Below are 12,527 nucleotides of genomic sequence, written 5' to 3'. Positions count from 1 at the left end.
ACATTCTCACGATCGTAAAGATCCAGGTAGATGAGCTGGGGAGCGCAAGGTGTCATGTCTGCCTCGAAGGTCTCGCCCGAGTCAAAAGGCTTTGCCTGATCGGTACTGCGCTGTATGTGAAGGTCCCTGCCAGAGTCTCTTGGCGGGGATTTACCGTTGAGAGCCAGACGCTAGGGGTTTCTTTTGCTGATGCTGCATGGTTTGCGATGAATGTCTCAATCGCTGCCTTTAGATACCGTGTCATGTCGGGGTCATCGCTTTTAGAAGTTACCCGAGAGTGGTCAGCATGCTGCCGATCCTGGTCTTCCAAAGAGTTCCCTTGGAGGGGACATGAGTCGACCTTTGTCACATGCCCGCCGGACACTGCCATGAATTTCAGCCATTGCTTTTGTGGAGTGTGCATGTCTTGCCTCAGAGACTTAGGTGTCGCGCATGCGCATGTCGTGTAGGACATCTGGCTCAATTAAAGCCAGTTGCTTGCGATGCTTGCAAGATATCACATCACAAAAGCAGTTCCTGTGCATCAGCAACAATCCTGCGCCATACACTCGTGCACACAAGGAGTGATGGGCAATGGTGAAAGTAAGCATGGGCAAAACATGGACATTGGCATTCTTTAACGAGCAGAGATGTTGCCTGGTGACAATAGAGGAGTTACCCGTTGCTGGCCGGCACTGAATTGCTGTAGTGCTGGCGGCTTACATGCAACTTGCATATATGCATGCTTGCATATCGAAATCCTTTGTACGTACACCAGGAGTGCATGCCGGCGCCGAGTTTTGTATCAATGCAAATTTTTATTGGCAGCGCGACTTAGGGCCAGCAGCTTTTGGTGAACGTCTCTGCCATCAGTGGATGCTATGCATGCACAGGGTGTCTTGAAGTTGCGAGTGTAATGAGGGTATCGAACCGATAAATGGTGAAATACCGGCGGTGATGGCCCGCAGGCGCACTGGCCCAAATGCACTGCCAGTAGCACCAAAGCCTTTGGCAGCCAGCCCTGATCAGGCCGCGCAGCATGCATCAGCTCCGACTTCAATGCTCGACTAGGTCTTGATCTCAACACTCGGTAGTCAGTATAATCGCAGGCATGTCAACTTGCATGCATGCACACGTCCAACCTTCTAGTAAAGTCTGAAAGCTGCCTCAAGGAAAGATACTAAAACAAGCCAAAGCTGCTCACTTAAATCGGCTCTCACATATCAGTCTTCCCTGGGCGGCTTGGCGCGCATCTCCTCTGCATAGTGCATCATGCCCTGCAGCGCCAGCTGCGCATTGGCGTCCACATTCGCCATCAACCCCTGCAATACAACACACCCCTTCATCAAGAATTCTGACTCCATCGTCAGTCACAGCAGACAGCTCCAGTTGGCTGGCACCACAAGAAATGAGATTTAGAATCTGATGCGGTGGTCTCCACGACATTAGTCAGAATATTAGCTGGACACAACTTTTGACTTCTCCCAAGGGAAAGTGGAATGGAGGTGCATCATTCACTGCATTCAGCAAATGCTAGGCTTTCTCTTTTCCACTCCCAACTGTTGCTGCTAGTGATCCTGTCATGCATTCGTGCCAGAACGAGTTTAGGCCAAGTATTGTGAGGCCATTGGCGAGTTGAAGACCCCTGTAACAGTTATGGGTGATTATGTGTGAAGGCTACAACTCAAACAAAAGGGCAGGGCTCCACCTGGAATCGGGCTGGCATCTGGGACTGCACAGAGCGCAGCGAGTCAGCAAAGAAGACAAAAGGGTCCACGTCATCCAGCGGAGCAGAGTCCTCCTCATTGTCCGTCCACTCATCGTCCGAATCGCTCTCCTCATGCCTCCTCCCCTGCACCAGTGAGAACCACTTGTCAGCATTCCCTGGTCCACTACAGCGACTTTGCACTCTGTGCATCCATCCTGTGCGCTCTGTTAGCTGCCTTCACAGAGTGTCTCTGTCATGTCAGACGTTTCATCACTTCTGCGTGTGCAGTACCTCATAAATTATAATGCCGGCGGGAAGCCTTGTTGCAATGTGCAAGGGGCACAGCAAACATCACATGTGCAGGCATTTCCAGCCAAACACCATCAAACCCACAGCTGCTGCCTCGCTTTTTCCATAAATAAAGCTTCATACGCACTGCTCGGCGGGTACTTCCAGCACAGATCGCGGGCAGAATCAGACACTTTGCAAAAACTCCCTCAGCAGACCAAAGCCAGGCACTCTTACTTACCCGGCTGCTGCCAAATACGCTGAATTATAAAATTCCCACATTTCCAGGTAGACTCAAATGTTTGGGAAGGCCCTCAGCAGACCCCCAGCCAGGCACGCTCACGCACCCAGCTGCTGCCGAACATCGATACAAAGAAAAAGAAAAAAAGAGAAAAAAAGGGGGAAATGATATTTGCTAATCCGTGACTGCGGATCGCACCCTCATGCGCGCGCTCTCGCGAGCCAGCCGCTTGATGTACTCATCCTCATCTCCCTCGTCCACGTCATCATCTTCGTCCAGGTGGCCGTTCTCGTCGTCTTCGTCACCCTCTTCGTCGCTTTCGCTCCCCCCGCTGCTGTCGCCATCCTCGTCCAGCTCATCCTCCTCGTCATCGGCATCCAACGCCATGTCCTGGCAGAGAATAATCACATGACCACAATTAGTCATCACTCGTATTGCGGGGTGGGTTCTGTTGCTGATTACACTGGAGTGTACTTGATGGACACCGCTGCCTCATTGTTTCTACAAAGATAGCACAGAACCTGCGTTTTGAGGCTCTGGCGTTAGCACAGACTTGCCATACGAATGACTGTCTTGGCCACCTCTTCAGATACAGTCAGCACACTGCGGCAGGGTCATTACGTTGTGAGCCACAAAAGTAATGCTCGGCAAGCAGGCAAGGGATGCTCGGTGGGGATCTAGGGCAGGGAAGAGGTCTAAAGGGCAGGAGCATGCCTGCTGCTGTTTGAGGCTGGTGAGGAGTTTGACGAGGCCGCCCATGAGCTGGGGAAGGCCGGCCGCCACGTCAGCGGGCAGTGATTCATCGGGCACGCTCAGCACGGACGCCATGCCCAGCGCGTTCACCTTCTTGTCGTACAGCCGCCGGAAGTGCTTTGCGCCGTCGTTCCTCCGCGTCGCGAATATCATCTGTGTGCAGCCAAAGCGAAGGTGGTCAATTTACAAAGAACTACTAGCCTTGCATGGGAGGTGCTTGTTTGGCAAAATAAGTGCCGATGACAACATGCCTTTGATGTCCTCCTCAATAACCAATCAGCCACCAAGACTGCCAAGTGGGCTGGCAGGGAGGTCGTCAAGAGGAAATCAAATTGCATGTTGCCAGCTGCGCATACTCTATGATCAATCCAAATCCACCATGCACGCCACACTTCGCACAGAGGCGACGGCCCATTCAGGCCCCTTGTCTTGCTCACTGCCTCAACAAAGGGCATCACTTCACCGAGAATAAAGCACAGCCCCCTCTGCAAGGGTAAAATCTCTCACCTGGAACCAAGTAGAGAAGAATGCCTGGGTTCGGCCCTGCGCCTGCAGCTGCTGCAGAGCCAGCGAGGGGTTGTAGTACAGCGCAGTCGCCACCACATTCACCAACTGATCCTTCAGCAGGCTCCGCCCAGCCGTCGGCAACCTGCACATGCTGACAATTAAAGTCTGCCACAAGAGCTGTGCTGCCTAATTTTTTTCCATCTTCTGCTTGTCCATGCGCGAAAGGACGCTTGAAACTTCAATGCATAAATGTGATGTGCAGTGTCATTTTCGTGTTGTGCATGTCTGGGCTGGAAAGTGTCAAACATCTCCGCACTGGCAATCCCGCTCGTCCTGTCCCGAGTTGTTGAACCCACACATTGCACAGATGTCTGAAATCTTCAGGCATCAGTTCAGGCAGATTTACCGCTCATTGTGGGCTGTAAGCCACACCTTGCCTGTTTGAAATCACCCTGCCGAAAGCGCTTGAGAAAAGACTTTGACCGATAGAGAAAGCCAAAACAGGGTCGCACACGTTTAGCGCACAAGCAAATCTGTGGCTGACATGGAGCCAGAACAGGGTTGCGCTTGTTGAATCCGAGTAGTGGCAGATGAAGAGAGGAGACATGCAGCGCACTTATTGAGCGCGAGGGCGATGTAGTGGCCGATGCAGCCGTCCACCCGGCCGCGGCAGTTCTGCATGATTATCTCCAGCAGCCGCGGGGCGCTCCCAATGTCACTCTCATTCAGATCCGCATTTGTCAGGGCCGTCTCCACCAAGTGATTCACCTGCAGTGCAACGGTTGGGTTTAAATAAATCATGTATTGCCTCCCCATTGCTGTTGTCTTCATGGGGCGAAAATGTTCCAGGCAGCAATGAGGCAATTTTGCAACCCCATTCTTGGCTCTACATCCTGTCGCCAAACATACATGCAACCAGATGTATTGGTGTGCTGTCGGGATCCAAGCAATAGTTCACCAGTTTTTCTCTACTAGGCCCTCTTCCAATTACAAAGCAGCTGTGCCGTGATAGAATACTAATATAATGCTCATAGCACAAACATGCTGATTTGTTCCAAGCAACGAACAACAACGCTGTGCTGTGCCGTCCCGAGCTGTTTCTTGTCAGGTCGAGGCTCTTGAGAACGCAGCTTGCTCCAATAGAACCAATAAACACATGCCATTATGCACACACACTGCTGTGCATGACTGTGGGCAGAGCAGGAGCCATGCCTGCTGGAGGTAGTTGGGATTTTGGCCAGACAAGAAGGTGTCGGTGCCGCGGCTGATGAAGTTGTCAAGGGGCACCAGCAGGTTCTCAAAGTAGTCGATGGCCCACTCGTGGAAACACTGCACCAGCTGCGGCCACAGCGTCCACATGCGCTCTGATATCTGCACGCATGCAACGCTAATAACTTTCCATCCTCGGGCCCTCATTGCCTGCCATTGTGGGTATGTCTCATCCTCTTCGCAGGCAGCGCTGCGCCGTAATATTGGAGCCTTCCAGCTGTACGTTCAAATCGCAACTTGAATTTTGATTTTGATTTTTATTTGGAACGGGCGCGCACCGAGGGCGAGAAGTAGGTGAAGTAGGACACGATCTCCATGACCTCCTCAAAAACGTCCTGGCCCTCCGTCGAGCTAAGGCGCTGCATGACAGGGAAAAGAATGTCCTCCAGCTGGGGGAAGAGCGCCGGCATCGAGCTGACGCTGTCTAGGACTGTTGACAGCGCGCGCATGCAGCCATAGGACGCCATCAGTCCCTCCCCCTCATCGTCTTCCTCGTCCGCAGCCTCCTGCACATGTGAAGGAGGGGAGGAAGCTCATCCTCGTGAAACATGCTCGTTGAAGTTCCTTCCTGACTTAAGGAGCAGCCCAAAAATTGAGTGGACCGTTCCCTCACAGTCCACCCAGTCCCTTCATGGACTGGGAAAAATCAGGTCCTAATTCTGGATTTGGTGTTCCACACCAGGAGTGAGGACAGCATTAAATGGGTGTGAAAATTTGCAGCCTTCTGTGCATGAGGATAGGGAAGCCACTCTGAGATTATTGTTCTCCGAGTTTGCACTGTGCTCCTCCGAGATGCATCGGATTTCAGCCAGCGATGAAGATCATCCACAGAAAGCCGAGAACAGTCAATCCATTTTTGGGGTGCAAATTGTGTCCCTGTAGGCCCAGGGAGCACAGCTGCACTGGGCAAGCAAGCATGCATAGGCATTGTCACACAAACAAGCTTGGGGTGCGGTCAAGACAGGCATGCTGAAAAAGTTCCCAAGGACTGCCGTTGGGGCGCACCTGCAGCCTCCAGAAGGCTTGGGAGAGGTGCTGGCAGAGGCCAACTGCGAAGGGCGCCATCTCCTCACCAAACTTCTCCACTATCGTCTCCAGCGTGAACACCACATCCTCACTCTCCACCTGCTCAACACTTGAATCATGTAAATCCTGAAAACCCATTCAGCCTTGTGACTTGTCAATAACTGGACCATATGCCGCCAGCAATTGAATTGCTACACAACAAGGCACCTAGAAGAAAAGGGAGGCATGCAAAACATTGTCAGCACAGCAGCAACATGATAAAGGCAGCAGATGACACTGGTGCACGCTCATCATGCTGCATCAAGCAGGCTTGCGCAGGTGGGACTTCATGCTGGGACCCAAGGAGGTTCACTACTGTGTCTCTGTGGATGCAGCATAGCATGCATGAAGGTGGATGTGTATTGGATAGAGGTGCGCACCTCGGCCATGAGCGCGAAGAGCTGGTTGAGGAGGCTGGGGATGAGGGGCTTGATGCTGGGCAGGTCATCCTCGTGGAAGGCGTCCACCAGGCTCCTCAGCGCAGCCACCGCATCCACTCGCACCTTCGCATGCATGGTCACCACATCATCCTTCATGTATACAAGACAAGAACACACGGTAACACTATTCATTTCTTGCCACAGAATCCAGGTCTATGGGGCAGCAGGAGCCCACAGGTAACCATTTTGGCTTGTGCTTTTCTAGTGAATATTTTAGTGAATATAAACCTGATGATTCCCCGGGCAGATAAAAGACAGTATGCATGGCATTGCAGGGCTTGCACCTTGAGAGGAGTTCACAGGATATATAATAAAGGAAATAGGGAGCTTCACAAAGTGCAGGTAGTGAAGAGCATCGGCAGATTGGGGTCTGCAAGAAGGCGGAATGTACAAGTTGTCCAACAATGCTCTCGTGCACAAGGCAGGGGTCAAGGGAGCTGGAAGTGCAGGGGACGAATTGCACCGGCAGCTCGGGGTCTGCGAGCAGGCCGAGCGTGGACTGGAAGAGCTGCAGGAAAGTGGCGCCCCGGCCGCGCCCGCCCGCAAATCGCATGTCGGCGTACTGCTGAGTCACCCAGCAGGCCTTCGCGCGCAGGTGCCCCACCGGCGCTCCAAAGGCCGGCACCACATACCGCAGCAGCATCGGTTCCAGCTGGGCCTTGTACGGCGCCTGAACAAGCGCAAGCAATGCCAACATCAATATTGTTATACCCTATCACCCAAATTACAACCCTACACCCTATTTCTTTCTTTTCACGTTCTTCCGGCCAGATGCAAGGTGCGCGTGCAGAAGAGCTGCACGTGAAGGCTGTCGAAGTCCAACTTCTTGTTGGACTTGCCACATTTGAACAAGACCCAATCAAATGTGGGCATGGTGCTCGGTGTGTATAGCCAGCCGAGTTTATTACTATGGCATAATAGCCTGACTACCAATAAATTCCTGTTTGCCAGACTCAGCAGGCTTCATCAAAAATACTGATTCTACTGGTTGTCAATCTTTCACCATCCTGCACTGTTCCTGACATGCATCACCAAGCAAGTGATCTGTTACCCTCAGGAAAGACGTACCTCTTTCTTCAGCACATCACTCAAGGCACCCACTGCCAGGAAGGCCCCGTCCATCCTTCTACACTGCTCCTTGGTCGGACTCTGTCCCGCCGCCTGCACAACGATAGAAACTATTCAAAGGCGCTCCCACAATGCAATGGACATAGAAAGACAAAACCACACCCATAATATACTTCATGGGGGGAGGAAGGGAGCTCTGCTGTCCTGCTCCCCTGACTGACACAAATTTGGCACTTGACCTCATGGTCGCTGTAAACATTGAAACAGTGGCCAGTGAATGGTCAGATTATGAAGCAGAGTGTGCACACCTGGTACTCGTTCATGACATTGACACAGAGGCCCATGAAGGTTTCCAGGTTGCCCTTGGTCCGGGTCTTGCACAGCTCGTGCACAAAGTTCATGGCCGCGGTCTTCTCATTATACATCTCCTCCATCACATCATACCCCTGCATGCATGCATGCCTGCTTTTGACAGAGCAGTGATCACTTTCACCTTCATGAAAAGCTCCTCTCCGCCTCCTCTCTCAGCGAGGGAATGCTTCTGTATTCCCAAAGAGGACAAGATGCGCACACGACAGGCAGCACAAGCTGGTTTTGTGTACACAGGCCGTGGCATGGCTGGCGATGGGCCAGCCAAAGACACCAAGCAAATGCACTCAACAGCAGCTGCACTCAGCACAGCGGCAATGACATGCACCTTGCTTTCCACTGTTCTCAGTTCTTGCACAAAGGCAATCAACATTCCCCAGGTACTGCTATTCGTGGCTTTTAAATGCTGGAAGAGGAGCATCCAACGCAGTTGGCACCAGCTCGATCTTGCCAGGTTTTGGGATCCATTTGTTTTGCTGAACAGGCAGGCCTTGTGAGGTCAAAACATTGGTGAGAATCCAATGCCCCAAAAACCATGGCAGCCGCGATAATGGCAGGTGCACTTACTGCAGCAGCAATGAAACACACCTTGCGGATGTACTCCTGGGGGTCGTCCTGCCAGAGCTCCTCGTCCTCGTCGTTGAAGCTGCAGAGGGGGAACACGACCGAGGCCAGCAGGCTGCCCATGTGCGCCTTGAGCGGCTTCCATGTGGAGCTCAGGCCCACCGCCGTTGTGAGGTACTGCAGCGCCAGATTTATCACCCTCGGCGTTATGTACTGCCCCTGCGCGCGCACACAATGACCCCGCTCTCTCTCTGCTTCTGAATAAATGAACGGGATTGGATGCATGGACATGATGGTGTATGTGTCCTCCCAGCGTGGCGAAGATGTTCCCACTGCTTCTGCTTTTGTGACGGCTAAGAAGGTTGTGAGGCCTGGAAATAACAGTCCCTTTATCCTTCAAAAGGTAGGGGACCATCACAGGAGAAAATGAGGAAATGGCGAGGTAATTCTAGGAGATCATATATCAATTTGAAAGAGCTGCCCCAACTTCCTTCTCTTCTCCTTGATTTTCTCCAACAACTACTAAATGGAGTATCAGCACAATCTCTCACCCCTGATTGCAGATAATGCGCATGCAAGGGTCCCCAGAGAAGCCGTATCTCCACACCAGCAGCCCAGGACGCAATCAAAATTATGCCTCATCTTTGCAATCATTCCAACATGAACAGGGTCCTGCCATTTGAGTCGAGGTCATACAATGCTGCAGCTGCCCCTCGAGCGCACCTGACTAGCTCTGCAAGCCAGCACCAGCAAAACCGAGGGCTGTTTTCTTCTAGACGCAGTCGCCTTCCATGTGTAATGGGTAGCAGCTCGAAAGAAATTTTTGGGACAAGAGGCTGCCTTTGTGCCTTGTAAGGTGCAGTAATCCGTATAAAGAAACTGCCCCTTGAGCGCACCTGCGGGAAGGCGGCCAGGAGAGCGAGGTGGGCGTCAAGGAATTGGGCGGAGCAGTGCTGCTTCCAGAGCTGCGCAAAGGCGCGCTCAGGGGAGGCCTCCTTGGCGTGCTTGGGGTCGCCGTAGCGCGCGAAGAGGCGCTGCGCAATGTGCAACGCCCACTTCTTCGCCTTCCACCATGGCCACGCCTTGCGCGCCGCACTGTCCGCCGGCTGGCCCTCCTGCAGCCGCGCCAAAAACCCCTTCATAAGTACCAGGTACAGCTGGGTGTAAATGCAGGATCCTTGATAATGACCCAAATTCTGAATGGTATTTTGTGCCGTCAAGAGCGAGGAGAAGGCTGAGTACATGTGAGGACCCCCACAACACAAGTGCTGGAGGCACCTTTCTGGAATAAGCAGCTGCTGCTCCTCTTACTTGAAATATTCATGCTTTTGCTGATGTTAGCCCTCACACTTGCATTCTGCTCAGTGGACAATTATGTTGGACCAGTTGGACAGAATTAGCTCAACATGCAGGTGGAACAGCAACCAAGTTGCACCTTGAGGCATGCGTCCATTACCATGCACAGTCAATAGTTTGCTTAAACCATCTTGATCTAGTTGCACCTTGAGGCATGCTTCCATTACCATGCACAGTCAATAGTTTGCTCAAACCATCTTGATCTAGTTGCACCTTGAGGCATGCTTCCATTACCATGCATGGCCAGTGGAGCTTACAACAGGGCGCTGTTTCGGACAATTGCGCAGCTAAGAAAGCACACCTGGGGCACTGGGCGCTGCACGGCCTGGAGCAGGCAGGTCAGCCAGCCGGTGAACTGGGCTTCCTGGAGCAGGAGAGGGGGGATGCCCATGTAGGTGGTGCTCCAGAACACCTTGCACACCAGCTTCAGCAGCTCCGCAACCTCCAGCGATGCCGACTCGCTCGCCAGCAGCCCCTGCCGAGTTTCCATAGTGATCTCAGTGATTTCAGTTTTTCTACTTGATATCAACCAGTTTTTCCGAAATGCAGTAAGGTTGCCCCGATGGTACGTCGGCTGGGTTGCCTCTGTGATGAATATTCCTTCAACTGCCACCTCAGCGCCCCTGCCATCATTAGGCTCAGAGTACAGAAGAAGAGCACATTTCTCCTTCCATGACATGGTGAACTTGGGCCAGAGTAGCAAAAGCTCCCTGCTGTGAATCTTGCGCTCCCGCTCAGTTGCAGCGCGTAGACATGTTGGGACTGTCTGTTTCCTTGATACCACACTCAGCAGGTAAGACTTGGCAACCCTTGACAGAGCAGTGCTCTTGATGTGTGGGCTGCACGAAGGGCCCATGCCAGGGGACTGCAAGAGGTGATCTCAAGAGGAAATTTAGAAATGGGACCAGAAAAGATGAATAATTTAGGCGTACCTGGAATATTCTGAGGAGGATGGGGAAGGTTGCATCCACGAGGGTGCCCAACGGTATACGGTCCTCCTCGTCCTTGAACTCATACTTTCGCGTCAGAATGCGCAGCGCAAACAGCGCCCCATACAGCCTCTGCTGCTCCTGCACCCAATGACACACACTTTAGTAATGCCTCCGAAGAACTGTGCTTGTTTGAACAGGTGATCTGCCAGCATTACTGCAGTCGAGAGCCTGCATCTGTTGCTCCTGCGGCCCAGTGTCACAGCCTTTTAACAATGCCTCCATAGGACCATAATCGTCAGAGCATGTACCCTGGCCCAGAATTACTAGAGTGAAGAGCCAGCCTACCCTGTGTCCCTGTGAAAGTTTCTGGAGCATTCTGTGCCTCCTCCACTTGCAACCTAAGCTTTTACAAAGCAGCTCAAGTGCGAGGTGAAGCAAAAAGCCCAGCTTTCTAGAGAGAGGCATTTTAGGGCATGCTTTAAATATCTCAAGGAGCAAATTACCTGGGAGCCCAGGTTCTGCAGCACGATGGGGAGCAGGCCGGGCCAGCTCTCAGGGAAGTCGACGTGCACGATGGCCTTGAGGCACTCACCCAGCTGCGTTCGCACCACCTGCGGCGCCCGCACTATGCCCTCCAGCAGATTGTCACGCACCGCCGCCTTGTCCTCCTCCGGTATCGGGCTCGGGCTCCCTGCGCGTGGCACCCGCCATTGGCAACCCAGAAGTGACATGAAAGGGGGCGGAGCCACACATGATGTTGCCTTTGTTGCTAGTGCGCCGAATCTCAGGCTGCCATTTCGCCGCCAACCTTGACACTGTGCCCTGCTCTGATGCGGTACTTGCACATAAAGCATCCTGTCCTGAGTTTTTCCAGGAACACTGGCAATATGTTTGCAGCAATCCCAGTTCCAAAATCGCTCACACGAAGTCTGTCAGTGATACATTCAACATTCGCCGCACTGCGGAGTCAAGAGAGAACCCAGTTCAAGTAGAGAGCGATTGCAATGGATGACGGGCATGCATGGCAGACAGCATGGGATGAACCTGCCTGAACCAGTTGCCCTGAAGCTCTGCATAAAATACACCCATTGCTGCAACCCTGGGTCCTCTTCATTCCAAAACAGTGCGCATGCAGGGACAGTAAAATTGAAGATGGCAGGAGGGTGTGTGCCAGGCCAAATGAGGGGAGAGGACTCAAGAAGGTTGCATGTTGACCTGGCGGGTCCCAATCCTTGCGGACGAGATTCTTGAAGGAGATGGCAGCGACCTGGCGCAGCCCCACATCCAAGCTGTCCTCCACAGCCACCCTCAGCAGATTCACCAGCTGCCCCTTCACATGCTGGAACTGCACAATGCAAAGCATTCGTCAGACAGCAGCTCTCTTTCATGAGCCCCGTCGTCTACACTGCCCCCGCAGAACACATCTGGAGTGCAGCTCAAGTAAGGACTTGTGGAATGCCAAATTTGATTTCACATGATGTGATGATTATATCAACACTGTGTCTGATTACATCGAGAGGTGATCATCGCACTGCTACACCACATGCCTGACTGCTCCGTGGGCCTTGCGGGGTGCACTCAGAGATGATACAATCGGGCAAGCAGTATTGCAATTAATGTAGAGAAGTAGGAGCGTTTCCGAGACCCCCCCTGTGAGAATTGATTAGCTGTACCTGCGCAAGCGTCGCTTCAGCCGCCTTGCGCTGTTGAGGCTCCTGGCTAATGCAGGCTGCCAGGATAGAACAGAGCTGCCCTATATCCATCGGCGAAATTAGCGCTGTCTTGTCAGCTTATAAAGGCTACAATAAACATTAATGAGCAGATGTGGAGTATAGACACCTCTTATACTTCAAGGATTCAGAATCAATGTTCATTTCGAAGTTTGACACCCAAAGGCTGCAAACCCTACTGGCTTCCTCAAAACCCTGAGGAACTTGGAGGAAGCTGCCTGAGCTCGAGATGTCTTCTAGAGATCAGTCCACTTGAGA

The 12,527-nt window shown here is 52.6% G+C and overlaps 1 protein-coding gene across 1 annotated transcript; it reads right to left on the bottom strand.

The window, feature by feature from the left end:
- Nucleotides 1–1,202: 1,202 nt before the first annotated feature.
- COCSUDRAFT_36567 (ARM repeat-containing protein) lies at nucleotides 1,203–12,302 on the bottom strand (the record flags this gene model as incomplete). Its single annotated transcript, XM_005648224.1, has 20 exons — nucleotides 1,203–1,301; nucleotides 1,688–1,831; nucleotides 2,415–2,606; nucleotides 2,964–3,122; nucleotides 3,477–3,618; nucleotides 4,093–4,244; nucleotides 4,689–4,847; nucleotides 5,024–5,251; nucleotides 5,751–5,870; nucleotides 6,191–6,313; nucleotides 6,714–6,920; nucleotides 7,319–7,399; nucleotides 7,627–7,764; nucleotides 8,276–8,470; nucleotides 9,148–9,366; nucleotides 9,909–10,082; nucleotides 10,540–10,677; nucleotides 11,043–11,230; nucleotides 11,755–11,884; nucleotides 12,213–12,302. The coding sequence occupies 20 exons, from the start codon at nucleotides 12,300–12,302 to the stop codon at nucleotides 1,203–1,205; spliced, it is 3,078 nt and encodes a 1,025-aa protein (XP_005648281.1).
- Between the last annotated feature and the right edge of the window lie 225 nt (nucleotides 12,303–12,527).

This window comes from Coccomyxa subellipsoidea (genome assembly GCF_000258705.1).
Source record: "Coccomyxa subellipsoidea C-169, whole genome shotgun sequence".
NCBI classification, from domain to species: domain Eukaryota; kingdom Viridiplantae; phylum Chlorophyta; class Trebouxiophyceae; family Coccomyxaceae; genus Coccomyxa; species Coccomyxa subellipsoidea.
Note: the sequence above shows the minus strand (reverse complement) of the source record. Positions and strands in the feature narration are given on the sequence as shown.